The sequence below is a fragment of the Oncorhynchus tshawytscha genome, unplaced genomic scaffold (genome assembly GCF_018296145.1).
Source record: "Oncorhynchus tshawytscha isolate Ot180627B unplaced genomic scaffold, Otsh_v2.0 Un_contig_2672_pilon_pilon, whole genome shotgun sequence".
Lineage (NCBI taxonomy): Eukaryota > Metazoa > Chordata > Actinopteri > Salmoniformes > Salmonidae > Oncorhynchus > Oncorhynchus tshawytscha.
Window position 1 is genome coordinate 59,228 of NW_024609171.1, and position 22,273 is coordinate 81,500.

The following is a 22,273-nucleotide window of genomic DNA, read 5'->3' on the forward strand; positions in this document are numbered from 1 at the left end:
TTGATCTTTAGTGTGGTCTGTTAAAGTCTGAAATGGACCAACAGCTGATGATGTGCATGGTCGTTTTTGATATTGATTGGTTGTTTTTCTTTCCAGAGAAGTTTGAGGTTCTTGGTCCGACTTGTGCCATTGTTGCTGTGGCTGGTGATGACATTCTACTCTGTTACGTCAAACCTACATCAGTGCTGAGGACATGAGAGTTGACTGGTTCAGCATCAACCTCCCTGACCCTCAGTCAAACATTAGAGTCCATTTTTACCAAGACGGTAGAGACAAATACCATGATCAGATCCACTCCTACGAGGGAAGGACATCGTTGTTTAAAACCTCTTAGGGCTGAGAGCCCGCTAACGGAATCAATATGACAACAGCCAGTGAAAGTGTAGGGCGCCAAATTCAAAACAACAGAAATCTCATAATTAAAATTCCTCAGACATGCAAGTATTTCACACCATTTTAAAGATACACTTCTTGTTAATCCCACCACAGTGTCTGATTTCAAATAGGCTTTACGGTGAAAGCACCACAAACGATTATGTTAGGTCAGAGCCAAGTCACAGAAAAACACAGCCATTTTTTCCAGCCAAAGATAGGAGTCACAAAAATTGGAAATAGAGATAGAATGAATCACTAACCTTTGATGATCTTCATCAGATGACACTCATACGACTTGATGTTACACAATACATGTATGTTTTGTTCGATAAAGTTTATATAAAAAAATCTCAGTATACTTTGGCGCGTTATGTTCCCAAAACATCTGGTGATTTTGCAGAGAGCCACATCAATTTACAGAAATACTCATTATAAATGTTGATGAAAATATAAGTGTTATACATGGAACTTTAGATACACTTCTCCTTTTTACAACCGCAGTGTCCGATTTCAAAAAGCTTTACGGAAAAAGCAAACCATGCAATAATCTGAGTACGGCGCTCAGAGACCAAACAAGCCAAAAGATATCCGCCATATTGTGCAGTCAACAGAAGTCAGAAATAACATTATAAATATTCACTTATGATCTTCATCAGAATGCACTCCCAGGAATCCCAGTTCCACAATAAATGTTTGTTTTGTTCGATAATGTCCATCATTTATGTCCAAATTCCTCCTTGCTGTTAGCGCGTTCAGCCCAGTAATCCAACTTCATGACGCACAAGCAGACGAAAAGTCCAAAAGTTCCGTTACAGTCCGTAGAAACATGTCAAACGAAGTATAGAATCAATGTTTAGGATGTTTTAACATAAATCTTCAATAATGTTCCAACCGGAGAATTCCTTTTTCTGTAGAATTGCGATGGAACAGAGCTCGCTCTCACGTGAATGAGCATCACGAGCTCAAGGCATTCTGGCAGAGCCCTGACTCATTTCCTCTCATTTGGCCCCACTTCACAGTAGAAGCATAAAACAAGGTTCTAAAGACTGATGCCATCTAGTGGAAGCCTTAGGAAGTGCAACATGACCAATATCCCACTGTATCTTCAATAGGGAATGAGTTGAAAAACGACCAACCTCAGATTTCCCACTTCCTGGTTGGATTTTTTCTCAGGTTTTTGCCTGCCATATGAGTTCTGTTATACTCACAGACATCATTCAAACAGTTTTAGAAACTTCCGAGTGTTTTCTATCCAAATATTCTAATAATATGCATATATTAGCAACTAGGACTGAGTAGCAGGCAGTTTACTCTGGGCACCTTATTCATCCAAGCTACTCAATACTGCCCCCAGCCATAAGAAGGTTTAAAGAGGAACTGAAGAAGGGCAACACCTCTTTGAAATTGACCAGGGTACAAGGCACTGATGATGGACATTATCAAATCAAATCAAATGTATTTATATAGCCCTTCGTACATCAGCTGATATCTCAAAGTGCTGTACAGAAACCCAGCCTAAAACCCCAAACAGCAAGCAATGCAGGTGTAGAAGCACGGTGGCTAGGAAAATAAATGTCTTGTTGAGTCTAAGACACATGATGATGATTCCACCATTCAAGTCTACGTCAGAGGTACATTTCTTAAATACAACAACCCATGTGATGTTCCTCCCAATCTCAGTAGTACTTCATCTCCAGTCTCCCTTTGTGTCTGTAGCTATAGGATCCAAGCCAGAGGTTTCCATTGAGGGACAGAAAGAAGGAGGGATGGCTCTGCTGTGTGTAACTAAAGGCTGGTTCCCTGAGCCTGAGTTGGAGTGGCTGGACAGTGAAGAGGTCACTCTATCTGCTGGACCGTCAGAGACTATGAGGGATTCTACGTAGTCAAACTAAAGACTATCATAAAGGAGACTGACATCAACCGCTTTACCTGTAGAGTCAGACAGAGCCAGCTCCATGAGGTGATTAAAATGGAGACAAAGTTTCACATCCCTAGTGAGTAACATAATATTATTGTTTAGCTGAGATGAAACACTTAATGTTTTATATAATGTTGTATTACAAAGGATCTTAGCAAACATACATAGGACAGTTGGATACAAGTTTGTCAACATTTTTAGAAATCTAAAGTATTCTAATGTCAAAATGAACCCACATTGGTTTTGTAGATCCAGCTATTTGCCTCCACCTCAAATGAATGGAAAAGATAAGCACAACATTAAACCAGAAAAACCAGGAAATTAGATGGTGCTCATGTTTTCCAGTCATTTGGCATTGAGGCATATTGCTGGATCTACACAACTGATGTCATGTGACGTGGTTTCACTTTGACATTAGTCTGCAATTGAGGTCTTTAAACATCTGACATAAATTTCATTTATGAGTGAAATGTCCCTTTAATATTATTTGGTAGCAGTGGTTAGCATGGCACTAATCTAAATTTATTTGTGTCTTGCAGGTGAGCTAATCCTTGTCTCTATGGGCATTGTGGCCATATTATCTTTCACTATTTAGCACTGGAATGGTTTGCACAATGACTATGGTAATTGTGGTGGCATTTCTGTTTTACCAAATGAGGAGAGAGACAAACTTCACACACCAGTCAGAGTTATACTTTAACTACATCTTTAATAATAATTAAGCTTTGCAATAGCATTTGACTTTGTGAACCGTTGAGTGCCACCAAAAAGTACAAAGATCTTTTATAGCCAAGATACACCCCTCTCAATTTACATGACGAACCACAGATCTTAGGAACAGTTCACAAAGGTTAAGATTTGAATGAAAGATATCTATAAAACATAGCAGACAGTTACTGCTGTGTCAACAGTTCTCATTGTAAAGATCAGTGTCTGGCCCCCTCCTACTCCAAACTGGAACCCGTCTCACCCTGGTACGGTATAGCACAAAAACACTACCTTTACTATCTGGAATGCTCTTTAGGCTTTATTACCCAAAGACATTGTAAATCTCCTCTGTCAGTGCTATCTCAGCGGCCCATCCTCAGTGGAACACACACACAACACTCTATTCTGTCGAATGTAACAACTGTTATAATGTAATACAACCATTATAACAATCTTACAAGCATTAAAATATAATCTTGCAATTTTCCACGACATAATAGAACACTTTTTTTGACTGAATGTAAATGTTTTAAAGTGCCGTTTACAGAGTGACATACTGTAACGGTTTTCTAGGTGTGAAGGAGTGTCGGACCAAAATGCAGCGTGTAGATTGCGATCCATGTTTATTCAAACGTAACACGAATCTAAATACAAACAGTATAAAACAAATAAAGTAACGAAAACCGAAACAGCCTATACTTGCGTAAACTAACACAGAGACAGGACCAAATACACTAAGGACAATCACCCACAACAAACTCAAAGAATATGGCTGCCTAAATATGGTTCCCAATCAGAGACAACGATAAACACCTGCCTCTGATTGAGAACCACTCCAGACAGCCATAGACTTTGCTAGATAACCCCACTAGCTACAATCCCAATACAAACACACCAGAACCCCAAGACAAAACACACCACAATACAAAATTCCATGCCACACCCTGGCCTGACCCAATACATGAAGAAAAACACAAAATACTTAGACCAGGGCGTGACAGAACCCCCTAAGGTGCGGACTCCCGAACGCACCTCAAAACAATAGGGAGGGTCCGGGTGAGCGTCTGTCCATGGTGACGGCTCCGGCGCGGGACGTGGAACCCACTCAGTCAATGTCTTAGTCCCCTCTCCTCGCGTCCCTGGATAGTCCACCCTCGCCGCCGACCATGGCCTAGTAGTCCTCACCCAGAAACCCACTGGACTGAGGAGCAGATCGGGACTGAAGAACAGCTCGGGACTGAGGCAGCTCGGGAGTGAGGGAAAGCTCGGGAGTGAGAGAAAGCTCGGGAGTGAGAGAAAGCTCGGGAGTGAGAGGAAGCTCGGGAGTGAGAGGAAGCTCGGGAGTGAGAGGAAGCTCGGGAGTGAGAGGAAGCTCGGGAGTGAGAGGAAGCTCAGGAGTGAGAGGAAGCTCAGGCAGGTAGGTAGATCTACCAGATCCTGGCTGGCTGGTGGTTTCAGCAGATCCTGGCTGACTGGCAGATCCTGGCTGACTGGCGGATCTGGCGGATCCTGGCCGACTGGCGGTTCTGGCTGACTGGCAGATCTGGAAGAGTCTGGTTGACTGGCAGATCTGGAAGAGTCTGGTTGACTGGCAGATCTGGAAGAGTCTGGTTGACTGGCGGATCTGGAAGAGTCTGGTTGACTGGCGGATCTGGAAGAGTCTGGTTGACTGGCGGATCTGGAAGAGTCTGGTTGACTGGCGGATCTGGAAGAGTCTGGTTGACTGGCGGATCTGGAAGAGTCTGGTTGACTGGCGGATCTGGAAGAGTCTGGTTGACTGGCGGATCTGGAAGAGTCTGGTTGACTGGCGGATCTGGAAGAGTCTGGTTGACTGGCGGATCTGGAAGAGTCTGGTTGACTGGCGGATCTGGAAGAGTCTGGTTGACTGGCGGATCTGGAAGAGTCTGGTTGACTGGCGGATCTGGAAGAGTCTGGTTGACTGGCGGATCTGGAAGAGTCTGGTTGACTGGCGGATCTGGAAGAGTCTGGTTGACTGGCGGATCTGGAAGAGTCTGGTTGACTGGCGGATCTGGAAGAGTCTGGCTGACTGGCGGATCTGGAAGAGTCTGGCTGACTGGCGGATCTGGAAGAGTCTGGCTGACTGGCGGATCTGGAAGAGTCTGGCTGACTGGCAGATCTGGAAGATCTGGCTGCTCCATGCTGACTGGCGGCTCTGGCTGCTCCACGCTGACTGGCGGCACTGGCTGCTCCATGTAGGCTGACAGCTCTGGCGGCTTCTTACAGACTGGCCGCTCTGGCGGCTCCGTGCAGACTGGCAGCTCCGTGCAGACTGGCAGCTCCGTGCAGACTGACAGCTCCTTGCAGACTGACAGCTCCTTGCAGACTGACAGCTCCTTGCAGACTGACAGCTCCTTGCAGACTGACAGCTCCTTGCAGACTGACATCTCTGGCTGCTCCATGCAGACTGACAGCTCTGACTGCTTCATGCAGACTGCCATCTCTGGCTGCTTCATGCAGACTGCCATCTCTGGCTGCTTCATGCAGACTGACATCTCTGGCTGCTTCATGCAGACTGACAGCTCTGGCTGCTTCATGCAGACTGGCAGCTCTGGCTGCTTCATGCAGACTGGCAGCTCTGGCTGCTTCATGCAGACTGGCAGCTCTGGCTGCTTCATGCAGACTGGCATCTCTGGCTGCTTCATGCAGACTGGCAGCTCTGGCTGTGATGAACAGGCGGGAGACTCCGGCAGCGCTGGAGATGAGGAAAGCTCTAACAACGCTAGATAGGCGGGAGACTCCGGCAGCGCAGGAGAGGAGCAAGGCTCCGACAGCGCTGGAGAGGCGAGGCGCACTGTAGGCCTGATGCATGGTGCTGGTACTGGTGGTACTGGACCGAGGACATGCACAGGAAGCCTGGTGCGGGGAGCTGCTACCGGAGGGCTGGGGTGTGGAGGTGGTACTGGATAGACCGGACCGTGCAGGCGCACTGGAGCTCTTGAGCACCGAGCCTGCCCAACCTTACCTGGCTCGATGCCCACTCTAGCCCGGCCGATAGGAGGAGCTGGAATATACAGCACCGGGCTATGCACCCGCACTGGGGACACCGTGCGCACCACTGCATAACACGGTGCCTGCACGGTCTCTCTAGCCCCCGGTAACCACAGGAAGTTTGCACAGGTCTCCTACCTGGCATAGCCATACTCCCTGTGAGCCCCCCACCCCCAAGAAATTTTGGGGCTGACTCTCGGGCTTCCGTCCGCGCCGCCGTGCTTGCTTCGCCAACCTCATTCTCCGATAACCTTCCGCACACTGCTCCATCGAATCCCAGGCGGGCTCCGGCACTCTCCCTGGGTCGACCGCCCACCTGTCTATCTCCTCCCAAGAAGTATAGTCCATACTGTACTCCTCTTTGGGCTGCTCCTGTTGCCTCCTCTCCTGCTGCACCTATTGCCTCTCCTGCTGCTCCTGCCTGTTGACACGCTGCTTGGTCCGTTGGTGGTGGGTGATTCTGTAACGGTTTTCTAGGTGTGAAGGAGAGTCGGACCAAAATGCAGCGTGTAGATTGTGATCCATGTTTATTCAACAAACGTAACATGAATCTAAATACAAACACTATAAAACAAATAAAGTAACGAAACCCGAAACAGCCTATACTTGCGTAAACTAACACAGAGACAGGACCAAATACACTAAGGACAATCACCCACGACAAACTCAAAGAATATGGCTGCCTAAATATGGTTCCCAATCAGAGACAACGATAAACACCTGCCTCTGATTGAGAACCACTCCAGACAGCCATAGACTTTGCTAGATCACCCCACTAGCTACAATTCCAATACAAACACACCAGAACCCCAAGACAAAACACACCACAATACAAAAACCCCATGCCACACCCTGGCCTGACCCAATACATGAAGAAAAACACAAAATACTTAGACCAGGGCGTGACACATACACCAGGAGTTGGGTACTAGAACCGAAAGGTTGCCAGTTCGAATCCCCGAGCCGACAAGGTGAAAATCTTGAGCGCGGCACTTATTGCACCAGAGTTGTTCTAATATTTTCTCCACAAAAATAGTAGATGTTTTAATATAAGGTTTATTTAAATCACAGTGCCTGGTTTACCTGAACTATATCCGTAACTTCTTCCATGGAAATAACTTTGTCAGAAAACATCTTGAGTACCGGTAAGTCATTTTGTGGACTTTTCCTCTAACTGTTATCTATTGTCATGTCTATAGATGTAACCAAAGCTGAACACAGTCAAGAGCTAGGTAAGTAGTGTCTTACTGTCAAACATGCAGTTTTCTCCTCCAGAAATGAAACTTTGTCAGAGAAAACACTGAGGTTCTTGTGTTCATTAAGTATGTTCTCTCTAATGTCTCTCTTTTCATGTGTCCAGAGCAAGTTAAAAATGAACACAGTCTTGAGTTGAGTAAGTAGTGTCTAACAGTCCTATGCATCAATGTGTAAAAGTTTACTTTTTCATAATTTTCTCCTGCATGGATGTAAGATGTCTACAAAGCAAGTGTCACACCCTGACCTTAGAGAGCCGTTTTATTTCTCTATTTGGTTAGGTCAGGGTGTGATTTGGGGTGGGCATTCTATGTTGTATATTTCTTTGTTTTGGCCTAGTATGGTTCCCAATCCGAGGCAGCTGTCTATCCTTGTCTCTGATTGGGAATCATACTTAGGCAGCCTTTTTCCCACCTGTGTTTGTGGGTAGTTATTTTCTGTTTAGTATCTGTTTACCTGACAGAACTGTTCGCTTTTGTTACTTTGTTCGAGTGTTTCTTTGATCAATAAAATCATGAACACTTTCCACGCTGCGCTTTGGTCCACTCATTCCGACAACAGGCATTACAGCAAGTTCAATATGTCAACACTTTAAAGCTGAGTAAGTCGTGTCCAACAGTCTTATGGATCAGCGTAATTTGTTATTGGGATCTCAAACAATAATTGGAGACAAACAATTCCCAACACATGAATATGTAACAGAAATGGATAGCGTACAACAGCTAGTTTAATGGATTTAAAATCCTTACATATTTGACATTAATACTTTTCATCACATTGTTTTTACTGTGCCCATCCCCCTGCCACACAAGGAGTTGAATTAATTATTCACCATTAAGAATGCTTTTACTTTGATTTGAATTTATCTGTTCTTGTCTGCAGAGATACTTGCTGATCAGCTGGGTAAGTAGGAGCACGATGCATTACTAGACCCTTATGGTCAATATACAATACATACATGTATATTCTAAGCCAGGGTTCTCCAACCCTGATCCTGCAGAGCTGGAGCTTTTTGATCCAACCTTAATTGTAACAAACCTGATTCAACTTATCAAGAAGCAAATGATTAAAATCAGTCTCACTTGGGTTGGATGAAAACCTACAGGACATCATCTCTCCAGGAACAGGGTTAAAATCAGGACATCATCTCTCCAGGAACAGGGTTGGAGTGAAAACCTACAGGACATCATCTCTCCAGGAACAGGGTTGGAGTGAAAACCTACAGGACATCATCTCTCCAGGAACAGGGTTGGAGTGAAAACCTACAGGACATCATCTCTCCAGGAACAGGGTTGGAGTGAAAACCTACAGGACATCATCTCTCCAGGAACAGGGTTGGAGTGAAAACCTACAGGACATCATCTCTCCAGGAACAGGGTTGGAGTGAAAACCTACAGGACATCATCTCTCCAGGAACAGGGTTGGAGTGAAAACCTACAGGACATCATCTCTCCAGGAACAGGGTTGGAGTGAAAACCTACAGGACATCATCTCTCCAGGAACAGGGTTGGAGTGAAAACCTACAGGACATCATCTCTCCAGGAACAGGGTTGGAGTGAAAACCTACAGGACATCATCTCTCCAGGAACAGGGTTGGAGAGCCCTGTTCTCAGGGTTTACAATTTCCATTATGCAAATATGCAAATAGCACAAAGATTAGTCATAATTATGTGGTAAAATATTACTGTATTGGAATTATTTTATGTTCACACCAAGAATGCAATTTTGTTTCATTTTTTTATTTGAAAATGTTCACACTTTAAATAACAGGAATTATGATTAGTTTTATTTGTTTAATTTACCCACAGATTGTAAACATGAAGGGGAGTCCAGGTAAATTAATGACACTGAATTCTATTCCAAATGGATTAGATCACTTCATACTGTTTGCAGGTTTACTGTATTATGGAAGAGTGATTATTTCTACACCTTGTCACTTAGTATATGTGTTTGGTTCTGAACTTGCTTTAAAAAATCAATCTCACTTTAACAATAAAGTTTAGAGATGGAGATTTGTATAGTATACAGTATACTCTACTGTAACATTATATTACCATAGTTTCTGGTATCCCCCAAATCTGACAAACTCCTTCTCTATATTCTAGAACTTGAAACCATCAGAAGACGGATGGACTGGAATACTCTCCAGTCCATCCACTTAGAGTTTCACATTAATATTCATATCTTCACATACGGGTATTACTTGAAATACCACGCATTCACATCTGCAATATACTGTATGTTGTTATCAATAGCAACCTATAGGTTACATATGTCTACAGTAATGTACTGTGCAGCAAAACCTGCAGTAAAGTGTGAAAAGTGTAAAAAAGTGTGTTTCTGTCCACAGTGGATGTGACTCTAGATCCTGATACAGCACATCCCAAACTCATCCTGTCTGAAGATGGGAAACAAGTTATATTTGGAGATGTATGGCAGGATCTCGCTTACAATCCAGAAAGGTTTGATACTTGTGTCAGTGTCCTAGGAAAGGAGGGTTTCTCCTCAGGGAGATTCTACTATGATGTTCAGGTGAAGGGGAAGACAAGGTGGACTATAGGAGTGGCCAGAGAGTCCATCAACAGGAAGGGGAAGATTACAGTGAGCCCTGAAAATGGATACAGGACACTGTGGCTTAGAAATGGAGAGTACAAGGCTCTCTCTGGCCCCTCTGTCCCCCTCTCCCTGAGAGAGAAGCCCCAGAAGGTGGGGGTGTTTGTGGATTATGAGGAGGGCCATGTCTCCTTCTATAATGTGGAGGCCAGGTCTCATATCTACTCTTTCACTGGTGACACCTTCACTGAGAAACTTTATCCATATTTTGTGTGGGTGTGGATAGGTGTGTGTGTGTGTGTGTGTGTGTGTGTGTGTGCGTATATGTGTGCGTGTGCGAACATGTGAGTTTGGGTACATGTGTGTTTGTCTGCAAGTGCATGAGTGTGTTACTCACAGTTTGAATTAATTATAGCATACCAACAGAGAGGGAATTCCCACCTCGTATCATTTCTGCTGAATGTCATCCTATGGTTTCCATGTTGTCTACATATAGCCCTATTATACAGTATGTAATGTATTGGCATATTCTGAACATCAGTCTGGTCATAATAAACCTATTTGAACTTAATTGGCTTCATTCAAACTTGAAATAAAATCTAAATCAAACTTGTCAACATATAAATGACTTTGTCAACTGTAAAACCCCCTGAATCAAATCATTCTGAATTATTGGCTGTTGTTGGTGAGGAAGAGTAATTAACTACTCAAACAGGCTGCTACTGATTGGCTATGACATGTGTTGGTCTTTCTCAGGGGGCCTATCAGATATTTCCTCACTCAGGTCACGTAACATAAATTACTCATTCAGGCTGGAGTTAAATCAGGAAGAGACAACATCATAATCAATCAATGAAAGATCAATCAACTCTGGTAACCGTCCCAGGGAGTGGGTCTGGGAGGGCTAGTGTGTGTGTCTGTATGTGTCAGTTCATGCCTGCGTGTGTGTATTTATAGACTGTCTAATGTGTGGTAAGATACTGAGTGTCAGTTCATCAGCATCCTTGTCAATGCTCATCTGATATCCTGGCCCTTACCCATTAGGCTCTGTAGACAGTATTAAATGAGTAGCTATCAGGAATATGTTTTTCCCCTCTACAACACAACATCCTATCTGCCATGACCAAATATACAGTAAATAAAGATAGTTCTCTCTGGCCATTTACCATTTAAAATGTATTTTATGGTCTACTTAAAGGAAAAATCCACCCAAAACCACTCATTCCTATAAATTACAGTGTTAAATAAGAGAACAATATTTTTTTGTGAACAAATGTTAATTTTGGCTTTATAATAAGGTTGGTAGCAACATGTGAATAACGTTGTGTCTGTTGCAGCTCGAGTTGACTACAAAATCCCCAATGCACTGCTCTCTCTATGGGCTGTAAAGTTAGCTGTTGCAGTTGCTAGCTAATTTGACCTATTTAGCTAGCTTGCTGTTGATAGCTAATTTGTCCTGGGATATACAGTTGAAGTCAGAAGTTTACATACACTTAGGTTGGAGTCATTAAAACTTGTTTTTCAACCACTTCACAAATTTCTTGTTAACCAACTATAGTTTTGGCAAGTCGGTTAGGACATCTACTTTGTGCAGGACACAAGTAATTTCTCCAAAGATTGTTTACAAACAAATTATTTCACTTAATTCACTGTATCACAATTCCAGTGGGCCAGACGTTTACGTACACTAAGTTGACTGTGCCTTTAAACAGCTTGGAAAATTCCAGAAAATGATGTCATGGCTTTAGAAGCTTGTGATAGGCTAATTTACATAATTTGAGTCAATTGGAGGTGTACCTGTGGATGTATTTCAAGGCCTACCTTCAAACTCAGTGCCTCTTTGCTTGACATCATGGGAAAATCAAAAGAAATCAGCCAAGACATCAGAAAACAAATTGTAGACCTCCACAAGTCTGGTTCATCCTTGGGAGCAATTTCCAAACGCCTGAAGGTACCACGTTCATCTGTACAAACGATAGTATAATAGTATAAACACCATGGGACCATGCAGCAGTCATACCGCTTAGGAAGTAGAAGCGTTCTGTCTCTTAGAGATGAACGTACTTTGGTGCGAAAAGTGCAAATCAATCCCAGAACAACAGCAAAGGACCTCGTGAAGATGCTGGAGGAAACAGGTACAAAAGTATCTATATTCACAGTAAAACTAGTCCTATATCGACATAACCTGAAAGGCCGCTCAGCAAGGCAGAAGTCACTGCTCCAAAACCGCCATAAAAAAGCCAGACTACGGTTTGCAAATGCACATGAGGACAAAGATCATAATTTTTGGAGAAATGTCCTCTGGTCTGTTGAAACAAAAATAGAACTGTTTGGCCATAATGACCATTGTTATGCTTGGAGGAAAAAGGGGGAGGCTTGCAAGCCGAAGAACAAGATCCCAACCGTGAAGCACAGGGGTGGCAGCATCATGTTGTGGTGGTGCTTTGCTGCAGGAGACACTGGTGCGCTTCACAAAATAGATGGCATGATGAGGAGGAAAATTATGTGGATATTTTGAAGCAACATCTCAAGACATCAAGTTAAAGCTTGGTCGCAAATGGGTCTTCCAAATGGACAATGACCCCAAGCATACTTCCAAAGTTGTAGCAAAATGGTTTAAGGACAACAAAGTCAAGGTATTGGACTGGCCATCACAAAGCCCTGAGCTCAATCCTATAGAACATTTGTGGGCAGAACTGAAGAAGCGTGTATGAGCAAGGAGGCCTACAAACCTGACTCCGTTACACCAGCTCTGTCAGGAGGAATGGGCCAAAATTCACCCAACTTATTGTGGGAAGCTTCCGGAAGGCTACCCGAAACGTTTGACCCAAGTTAAACAATTTAAAGGCAATGCTATCAAATACGAATTGAGTTTATGCAAACTTTTGACCAACTGGGAATGTGATAAAAGAACTAAAAGCTGAAATATATGATTCCCTCTACTATTATTCTGACATTTCACATGCTTAAAACCTCTTGATGCACCCATCCCGTTAGCGGGATCATTTTTGTCAACATCCACTGAATTGCAGAGCACCAAATTCAAATTAAATTACTAAAAATATTAAGTGCAATATAGCAAAACACAGCTTAGCTTGTTGTTAATCCACCTGGCTTGTCAGATGTCAATAAAGCTTTTTGGCGAAAGCATACCAAGCGTTTATGTAAGGACATCTCTCTCAGTAGACAAAATATTACAAACAGCTAGCAGCCAAGTAGATTGGTCACGAAAGTCAGAAAAGCAATAAAAGGAATCGCTTACCTTTGATGATCTTCGGATGTTTGCACTCAAGAGCCTCCCAGTTACACAATAAATGTTCCTTTTGTTCAATGAACATTATTTTCATATCCAAAATACCTCCATTTGGTTGACGCGTTATGTTCAGAAATCCACAGGCTTGAGCGGTTACGACATTGCAGACGAAAATTCCAAATAGTATCTGTAATGTTCGTAGAAACATGTCAAACGTTTTTTTATAATCAATACTCAGGTTGTTTTTACACTATATAATCGATAATATTTCAACCGGGACTGTAGCTTCTTCAATAGGAGAGAGAGAAATGTCTGCTCCACTCTGTTGGCGCATGCAAAACGCTGCTGGCACCCAGCCATACAGTGATGCGATGTGATCTTTCTCGCTCATTTTTCAAAATAAAAGCCTGAAACTATGTCTAAAGACTGTTCACACCATGGGGAAGCCATAGGAAATGGAATCTGGTTGATATCAGTTTAAATGGAGTGAAGGCAGGCTATGGAACAGAGAGCTTTCAAGAAAAACAACACCTCCGGGTTGGATTTTCCTCAGGTTTTCGCCTGCAATATCACTTCTGTTATACTCACAGACAATATTTTGACAGTTTTGTAAACTTTAGAGTGTTCTCTATCCTAATTTGACAATTACATGCATATTCTAGATTCTGGGCTGTTACATTCTGACCTTAGTTCCTTTGTTTTGTCTTTGTTTTCGTATGTTCAGGGCGTGAGTTGGGGTGGGCAGTATATGTTCTTTTTTCTATGATTTGGGATTTCTGTGTTTGGCCTGGTATGGTTCTCAATCAGAGGCAGCTGTCAATCGTTGTCCCTGATTGAGAACAATTTTTAGGTAGCCTATTTTCACCCTTGACTTGTGGGTGATTATTTTCTGTTCTGTGTTTTGCTTCACCGTTCAGGACTGTTCTTTTTTGCCGTTTTATTGTTTTTGTTCAAGTGTTCAGTATTCATATTAAATACAATATGGACACTTACCATGCAGCGCATTGTTCTGACATTTGTTACTCCTTGTCAGAGGAGGACGAAGACAAGTGTTACATGGGCCTGAGAAATAGGCAGTTTAATTTGGGTACGTTTTTCATCCAAACATCAAAATACTGCCCCCTACACTCAAGAGGTTAATTAAATGAAGTGGTGATCCTAACTGACCTAACACAAGGAATTTTTACTGGGATTAAATGTCAGGAATTGTGAAAAACTGAGTTTAAATGTATTTTGCTAAGGTGTATGCAAACTTCCGACTTCAACTGTAAACGTTGAGTTGTTATTTTACCTGAAATGCACAAGGTCCTCTACTCCGACAATTAATCCACACATAAAACGGTAAACCGGGTATTTTCTAGTCTTATCTCCTCCGTCCATGCTTTTTTTCTTTGGACTTTATATGGCGATTGGGATCTAACGTTCATAGTTACCACGACGACCAACCAAACTCAGTTCATCTTTCAATCACCCACGTGATTGAGATGGCACGTGGGTATCTGCTTCTATAAACCAATGAAGAGATGGGAGAAGCAGAACTAGCACCGCTATCGGTGTCACAAATAGAACTGACTTCTATTTTAGCGCTTGGCAGCGCAGACGCTCGTTGGCGTGCACACCAACGTGCTTGTGGGTGCAATAATTGAATAACATGTATGTATTTATTTGGCGACGCAAGCGGTGTGGTCAGCATGTAAGGTGCATTACCACAACCGACTTCAGCTCATCTTTCAATCACCCATGTGGGTATAACCAATGAGGAGATGGCACGTGGGTATATGCTTCTAAAAGCCATTGAGGAGATGGGAGAGGCAGGACTTGCATCGCCTGGCAACGCAGACGCTCATTAGCGCTCTCGAGTAGTGCGGGTGCAATGATTGAATAACATGTATATGTACATTTATTTTGCAACACTCGCGCACTGCATTTCTACAGATGCTGGTTCGAGACCCGTGCCGGCCGCGCCCGGGAGACCCATGAGACCCAGCATCGTCCAAGTTAGGGGAGGGTTTGGCCGGCCGGGATGTCCTTGTCCCATCGCGCTGTAGCGACTCCTGTGGCGGGCTAGGCGCATGCACGCTGACACGGTCACCAGGTGTATGGTGTTTCCTCTGACACAAGTTATACCCATCCACAAAAAAAAAACATTTTGTATGTATAAAATGTATACTAATAATATTTAAAATGACTAAATTGGGCAATTTTGTATATATTTATTTAAATTTGCATCGGGCCGTTTCTGGGAGGATTCTGGTAAGATGCTGGGAAAGTCAGCTGAATTCCAATCGACGGAAATGGCCCGATCTACTTGGGCCAATTCTGGGTAGTCGTTCATTTTGATTCCGGGCTGAGTCCGACACCTGATTCCGGGCCGATTCAATCAGTTCCGACCCCCAGGAAGAGGCCGCTTCTAGGCCGATTCCTCATGGCTAGCTTGGGTGAGATCAGCGGTACAACATTATATGTCATACGGGACACAATTCTGACTGCTTGAACTCCAATAACTCAGATTAAAACATGAAATGACCCCGGGAACCGAAAAACACGCACAAACATAATATAATATTCAAAAGGCCCTGGTTCTCATTAGCATGACAAAATGAGGCTCAGTAGTGTGTGTGGCCTCCACGTGCCTGTGTGACCTCCCTACAACGCCTGGGCATGCTCCTGAAGAGGTGGCGGATGGTCTCCTGAGGGATCTCCTCCCAGACCTGGACTAAAGCATCCGCCAACTCCTGGACAGTCTGTGGTGCAACGTGGCGTTGGTAGATGGAGCGAGACATGATGTCCCAGATGTTCTCAATTGGATTCAGGTCTGGGGCACGGGCGGGCCAGTCCATAGCATCAATGCCTTCCTCTTGCAGGAACTGCTGACACACTCCAGCCACATGAGGTCTAGCATTGTCTTGCATTAGGAGGAACCCAGGGCCAACCGCACCAGCAAATGGTCTCACAAGAGGTCTGAGGATCTCATCACGGTACCTAATGGCAGTCAGGCTACCTCTGGCGAGCACATGGAGGGCTGTGCGGCCCCCCAAAGAAATGCCACCCCACACCATGACTGATCCACCGCCAAACCAGTCATGCTGGAGGATGTTGCAGAACGTTCTCCACGGCGTCTCCAGACTCTGTCACCTCTGTCACGTGCTCAGTGTGAACCTGCTTTCATCTGTGAAGAGCACAGGGCGCCAGTGGCGGATTTGCCAATCTTGGTGTTCTCTGGCAAATGCCAAACGTCCTGCACGGCGTTGGGCTGTAAGCACAACCCCCACCTGTCGACGTCGGGCCCTCATACCACCCTCATGGAGTCTGTTGCTGACCGTTTGAGCAGACACATGCACATTTGTGGCCTGCTGGAGGTCATTTTGCAGGGCTCTGGCAGTGCTCCTCCTGCTCCTCCATGCACAAAGACGGAGGTAGCGGTCCTGCTGCTGGGTTGTTGCCCTCCTCCTACAGGCTCCTCCACGTCTCCTGATGTACTGGCCTTTCTCCTGGTAGCGCCTCCATGCTCTGGACACTACGCTGACAGACACAGCAAACCTTCTTGCCACAGCTCGCATTGATCTGCCATCCTGGATGAGCTGCACTACCTGAGCCACTTGTGTGGGTTGTAGACTCCGTCTCATGATACCACTAGAGTGAAAGCACCGCCAGCATTCAGAAGTGACCAAAACATCAGCCAGGAAGCATAGGAACTGAGAAGTGGTCTGTGGTCACCACCTGCAGAACCACTCCTTTATTGGGGGTGTCTTGCTAATTGCCTATAATTTCCATTTGTTGTCTATTCCATTTGCACAACAGCATGTGAAATTTATTGTCAATCAGTGTTGCTTCCTAAGTGGACAGTTTGATTTCACAGAAGTGTGATTGACTTGGAGTTACATTGTGTTGTTTAAGTGTTCCCTTTATTTTTTTGAGCAGTGTGTATATATATAGGGGCAAGTTGACTAGGCATCAGGATATATGATAAACAAAGTAGCAGCAGTGTATATGCTGGTCCAAAAGTCCCCTTAACAGCTTCTACCCCAAGCCATAAGACTGCTGAACAATTAATCAGATGGCCACCCGGACTATTTATGTTGACCCCATTGTATTTACACTGCTGCTACTGACGATTTATTATCTTTGCATAGTCACTTCACCCTACATACATGTAGAAATTACCTCAACTAACCTGTACCCCCACACATTTACTCTGTACCGGTACCCCCTCTATATGACCTCGTTATTGTTATTTTATTGTGTTACTTTTTCTTACATTTTTTACTTTACTTTATTTAATCAATATTTCTGCATTGTTGTTTAAGAACTGCATTGTTGGTTAAGGGCTTGTAAGTAAGAATTTCATGGTGTTGTATTAGGCGCATGTGAAAAATAAAATGTGATTTGATTTGATTTATATGATGATTGTATGTCACAGGTGGCCGGTGGCACCTTAATTGGGGAGGAAGTGGCCATAGTAATTGTTGGAACAAAATCAATGGAATGGTATCGAACACATCAAACACGTTTTCCATGTGTTTGATACCATTCCATTCACTCCATTGCAGTCATTATTATAAGCAGACCTTCCCTCTGCAGCCTCCGGTGTTGTAGGAGAGTGGATGTGCGTGCGTTTAGTCAGTATAAATGTATCTGCAGATTATGTGTGTGTGAGCAAATGATGGAGTGAGTGTTTGTATGTGTGTTGGAGTATCAGTGTGTGTAGAGTGTAGGGCCCTGTGAGTGTGCATAAAGACAGCGCAAAAATACAAATAAAATACAAAGATCAACTCAGTCTGTGTAGTCATTTTGTTAGCTATTTAGTTATCTATTTCGCAGTCTTATGACATGGGGGTAGAAGCTGTTCAGGAGCCTGTTCGTGTCAGACTTGGCACCTTTAATGACTTTCTGGGCCATCCTTTCACACCGCCTGATATAGAGGTCCTGATATATGGCAGGGAGCTCGGCCCCAGTGATGTATTGGGCTGTCCACACCACCCTCTGTAGCGCCATGTGATCGAGTGCGGTGCTATTGCCATACCAAGCTGTGATGCAGCCAGTCAAGATGCTCTCAATGGTACAGCTGTCAAACTTTTTGAGGATTAGAGGGTCCATGCCAAACCTTTTCAACCTCCTGAGGGGACAATTTTAAGTTCTTAGTGATTTGGACACTGAGGAACTTGAAGCTCTTGACCCGCTCCACTGCAGCCCAGTTGATGTGGATGGGGGCGTGCTAGCCCGCTGTTTCCTGTAGTCCACTATCAGCTCTTTGGTCTTACTGATGTTGAGGGAGAGGTTGTTGTTCCGGCCCCACACTGCCAAGTGACTGACCTCCTCCCTATATGCTGTCTCATCGTCGCCGGTGATCAGGCCTACCACCATCGTGTTGTCAGCAAACTTGATGATGGTGTTGCAGTTGTGCGTGTACAGTGAGTACAGGAGGGGACTAAGCACACACTCCTGAGGGGCACCCTTGTTGGGGATCAGCGTGGATATGTTGTTGCCTACCCTCACCACCTGGGGTCGGCCCATCAGGAAGTCCAGGATCCAGTTGCAGAGGGAGGTGTTCAGACCCAGAGTCCTGATGAGCTTACTGATGAGCTTTGAGGGGACAATGGTGTTGTAGTCAATGAACAACATTCTCACACAAGTATTCCTCTTATCTAGGTGGGTGAGGGCAGTGTGGAGTGCAATTTAGATTACGTTGTCTGTTGATCTGTTGGGGCGGTATGCAAATTGGAGTGGGTCTAGGGTGTCTGGGATGATGAAATTGATGTGTGTCATAACCAGCCTCTCAAATCACTTGATGATACATAAATCATATTAAAGAGAACTTATTAACTTGAATCAGCCTCATCATTGGGGGTGTGTGTGGGGGGTGTGGTAAGATACTGAGTGTCACTTCCTCATAATCTGTATCATCGCGCATCGGATGTCCTAATATAATAATAGATGCCAGCAGACTCTAATAGCAGACTCCTTTATCTAAAGCCACTTACAGCCATTTTACATATGGGTGGTCCTGGTAATAAAACCCATTACCCTGGTGTTTACAAGCACCATGCTACCTATTGGCCCCAAACTATATGCTCTGTAGAAAGGCTTGAATAAGTATCAGCAACAAGGTAAAAGAACACTTAAACACAGCAGCTATACAGCAATACAGATAGTACAAATGGCACCCTATTCCCTACACAGTGCACTATTAGCCCTGGTCCAAAGTACTGTAGTACTCTATATAGGCAATAGGGTGCAATTTGGAACAAAGACCAAGTATCCGTAGAGCCAGTTATGATGTTCCTCTTTCCTGCCACTAGAGGTCACAGGTCTCCTCTGATATTGGGCTCTTGTCAGAGATAGTGTACTTCTGTACATAGGGAATAGGGTGACATTTGGGACGATCAGAGCATGGGCTCCTCATAAGGTCACTGACACAGAGGCCAGTCTGGAAAGACTGGATGTGTTTCATCCATGCTTCATTACTTGGTATTTATAACCCACACCACCTGTGTGCTGTGTGTGTGTTTATGCATGTCTCTGTGTGTGTGTGAGAGTGTGCGAGTGTACATATGTGTGTGCCTGCTAGTGTGTGCTTGAGCAAGAGGGCGTGCGTGGATGTGCATGTGTCACCAGGCCATTTCCTGAGGTCCAATTCAAACCTCTGTCTCCTCAGTCTCATTGTCCTGCGTCCCTATTCTAACCTCTGTCTCCTCAGTCTCATTGTCCTGCGTCCCTATTCTATCCTCTGTCTCCTCAGTCTCATTGTCCTGCGGCCCTATTCTAAACTCTGTCTCCTCAGTCTCATTGTCCTGCGTCCCTATTCTATCCTCTGTCTCCTCAGTCTCATTGTCCTGCGTCCCTATTCTACCTCTGTCTCCTCAGTCTCATTGTCCTGCGGCCCTATTCTAAACTCTGTCTCCTCAGTCTCATTGTCCTGCGGCCCTATTCTATCCTCAGTCTCCTCAGTCTCATTGTCCTGCGGCCCTATTCTAAACTCTGTCTCCTCAGTCTCATTGTCCTGCGTCCCTATTCTATCCTCTGTCTCCTCAGTCTCATTGTCATTCGGCCCTATTCTATCCTCAGTCTCATTGTCATTCGGCCCTATTCTAAACTCTGTCTCCTCAGTCTCATTGTCCTGCGTCCCTATTCTATCCTCTGTCTCCTCAGTCTCATTGTCATTCGGCCCTATTCTAAACTCTGTCTCCTCAGTCTCATTGTCCTGCGTCCCTATTCTATCCTCTGTCTCCTCAGTCTCATTGTCCTGCGTCCCTATTCTATCCTCAGTCACCTCAGTCTCATTGTCTGCGTCCCTATTCTATCCTCTGTCTCCTCAGTCTCATTGTCCTGCGTCCCTATTCTAACCTCTGTCTCCTCAGTCTCATTGTCCTGCGGCCCTATTCTATCCTCAGTCTCCTCAGTCTCATTGTCATTCGGCCCTATTCTATCCTCAGTCTCATTGTGCTGCGGCCCTATTCTATCCTCAGTCTCCTCAGTCTCATTGTCCTGAGGCCCTATTCTCTTCTCAGTCTCCTCAGTCTCATTGTCTTGAGGCCCTATTCTAACCTCAGTCTCCTCAGTCTCATTGTCATTCGGCCCTATTCTATCCTCAGTCTCCTCAGTCTCATTGTCCTGCGGCTCTATTCTATCCTCAGTCTCCTCAGTCTCATTGTCCTGCGGCCCTATTCTAAGCTCAGTCTCCTCAGTCTCATTGTCCTGCGGCTCTATTCTAAGCTCAGTCTCCTCAGTCTAATAGTCCTGAAGTCCTATTCTATCCTCAGTCTCATTGTCTCACAGTTCAAGCCTCTCAATCATTCATGTAATGTAGGATGCCTGAATCAGCTGGAGACTTTGAGGAGGGGAGGAGAGGAGGTGGTGAGGGGAGTGGAGGGGAGGGTAGGGAAGGAGAGATAGGAGGGGAAAAGAGGAGTGAAGAGAGGAGAGGAGGGTATGGGAGTGGAGGGGAGGGTAGGGAAGGAGAGATAGGAGGGGAAAAGAGGAGTGAAGAGAGGAGGAGGAGGTGAAGGGAGTGGAGGGGAGGGTAGGGAAGGAGAGATGTGAGGGAAAAGAGGAGTGAAGAGAGGAGGAGGTGAGGGGAGGGTAGGGGAGGGTAGGGAAGGAGAGATAGGAGGGGAGGAAAGAGGGGAGTGGAGGGAAGTAGGGAAGGAGGAGGGGAAAAGAGGGGAAGAGGGAGAAGGGGGATAAAAGGATAAAAGGATGGGAGAAGATGGGAAAGGAGAGGATGGGTGGAGGGGAGCAGGATGAGAGGTCATAAAATGTAACTGAACAAAGCATCAAACTTCAAGCACTGATTTATAAGGACTCTTTATTAAAAGATGAACTTGTTACACCCTGGCAGAGAGGATACAGACACAGACACATGATGCGCACGCGAGCACACACACTCACACACACACACACTCACACACACATACTGTACGTCTTACTATACTTGTGAGGACTTTTTGGGGACCAACAATTGATTCATAATCACATTTTCCTTAACGCTAAACCTAATCCTTACCTTAACCCTAACCTTAACCCTAACCCTAACTTCTAACCATAACCCTAAACCTAACCCCTAACCTCTAACCCTAACCCTAATTCTAACACTAATCCTTAACCTAATCCCTAGCCTTAAAAGCATTTTTGCAAGTGAGGACCGGCAAAATTTCCTAACTTCCGGAATTTTAGTTGGTTTACTATTTATGTATTCTCAAGTATAGTAAAATGTGTACATACACACAGACACACATACACACAGCACAAAACACTGCTCTATAGGGAAAATGCAGGGAACATCATAGGGACAGAGTTATCATTAAAGCCTTAACAGTCAGAGCTGCAAGATGTAAAATTTAGGCCTGGCCTAAATCCGTGGTGTGCTACAACCAACAATGCAGGCCTGGCCTCAATCCGTGGCGTGCTACAACCAACAATGCAGCTTTTAAAGGCATTTGCCCAGACATTCCCAGAGATCGTATTCATGGTAAACATCTTGTGGGCCTCCTTCTTTCAAAGATCGTTATAGTGCGTGGAAGATTGAATCCCAGCCTTAGTATTTGGCAGGAAATGGTAACGGTTGGCTAACGATGTATACAGTATACAGTACTATATGGTCAGAAGGTTTTCCTGGTAATGAAGGTCACGTGGTCAGGAAAAACTCCTGGTCCTGATATAAGACATCATGACGCCCACACACAGTAATGATGACAAAAGGAGAG

General features: G+C 44.6%; 2 protein-coding genes across 2 annotated transcripts; both read left to right on the forward strand.

The window, feature by feature from the left end:
• Positions 1-1,948: 1,948 nt before the first annotated feature.
• LOC121844373 (butyrophilin-like protein 3) lies at positions 1,949-2,394 on the forward strand (the record flags this gene model as incomplete). The annotated part of the gene is given in 3 exon segments (XM_042314397.1): positions 1,949-2,006; positions 2,092-2,229; positions 2,232-2,394. Coding segments are annotated over 3 exon segments (342 nt in total), but the record flags the coding sequence as incomplete, so codon positions are not given.
• A 6,687-nt stretch (positions 2,395-9,081) lies between these two features.
• On the forward strand, positions 9,082-10,446 carry LOC121844374 (zinc-binding protein A33-like). The gene is made up of 3 exons (XM_042314398.1): positions 9,082-9,097; positions 9,370-9,460; positions 9,598-10,446. Exons 1-3 carry the CDS (start codon positions 9,082-9,084, stop codon positions 10,163-10,165), a joined length of 675 nt encoding a protein of 224 aa, XP_042170332.1. The 3' UTR covers positions 10,166-10,446.
• Positions 10,447-22,273: the final 11,827 nt, after the last annotated feature.

Coding starts and splice junctions, on each gene's coding strand:
- LOC121844374 (XM_042314398.1), top strand. Junction 9,461..9,597: donor ATTCATATCTTCACATACGG/GTATTACTTGAA, acceptor AGTGTAAAAAAG/TGTGTTTCTGTCCACAGTGG.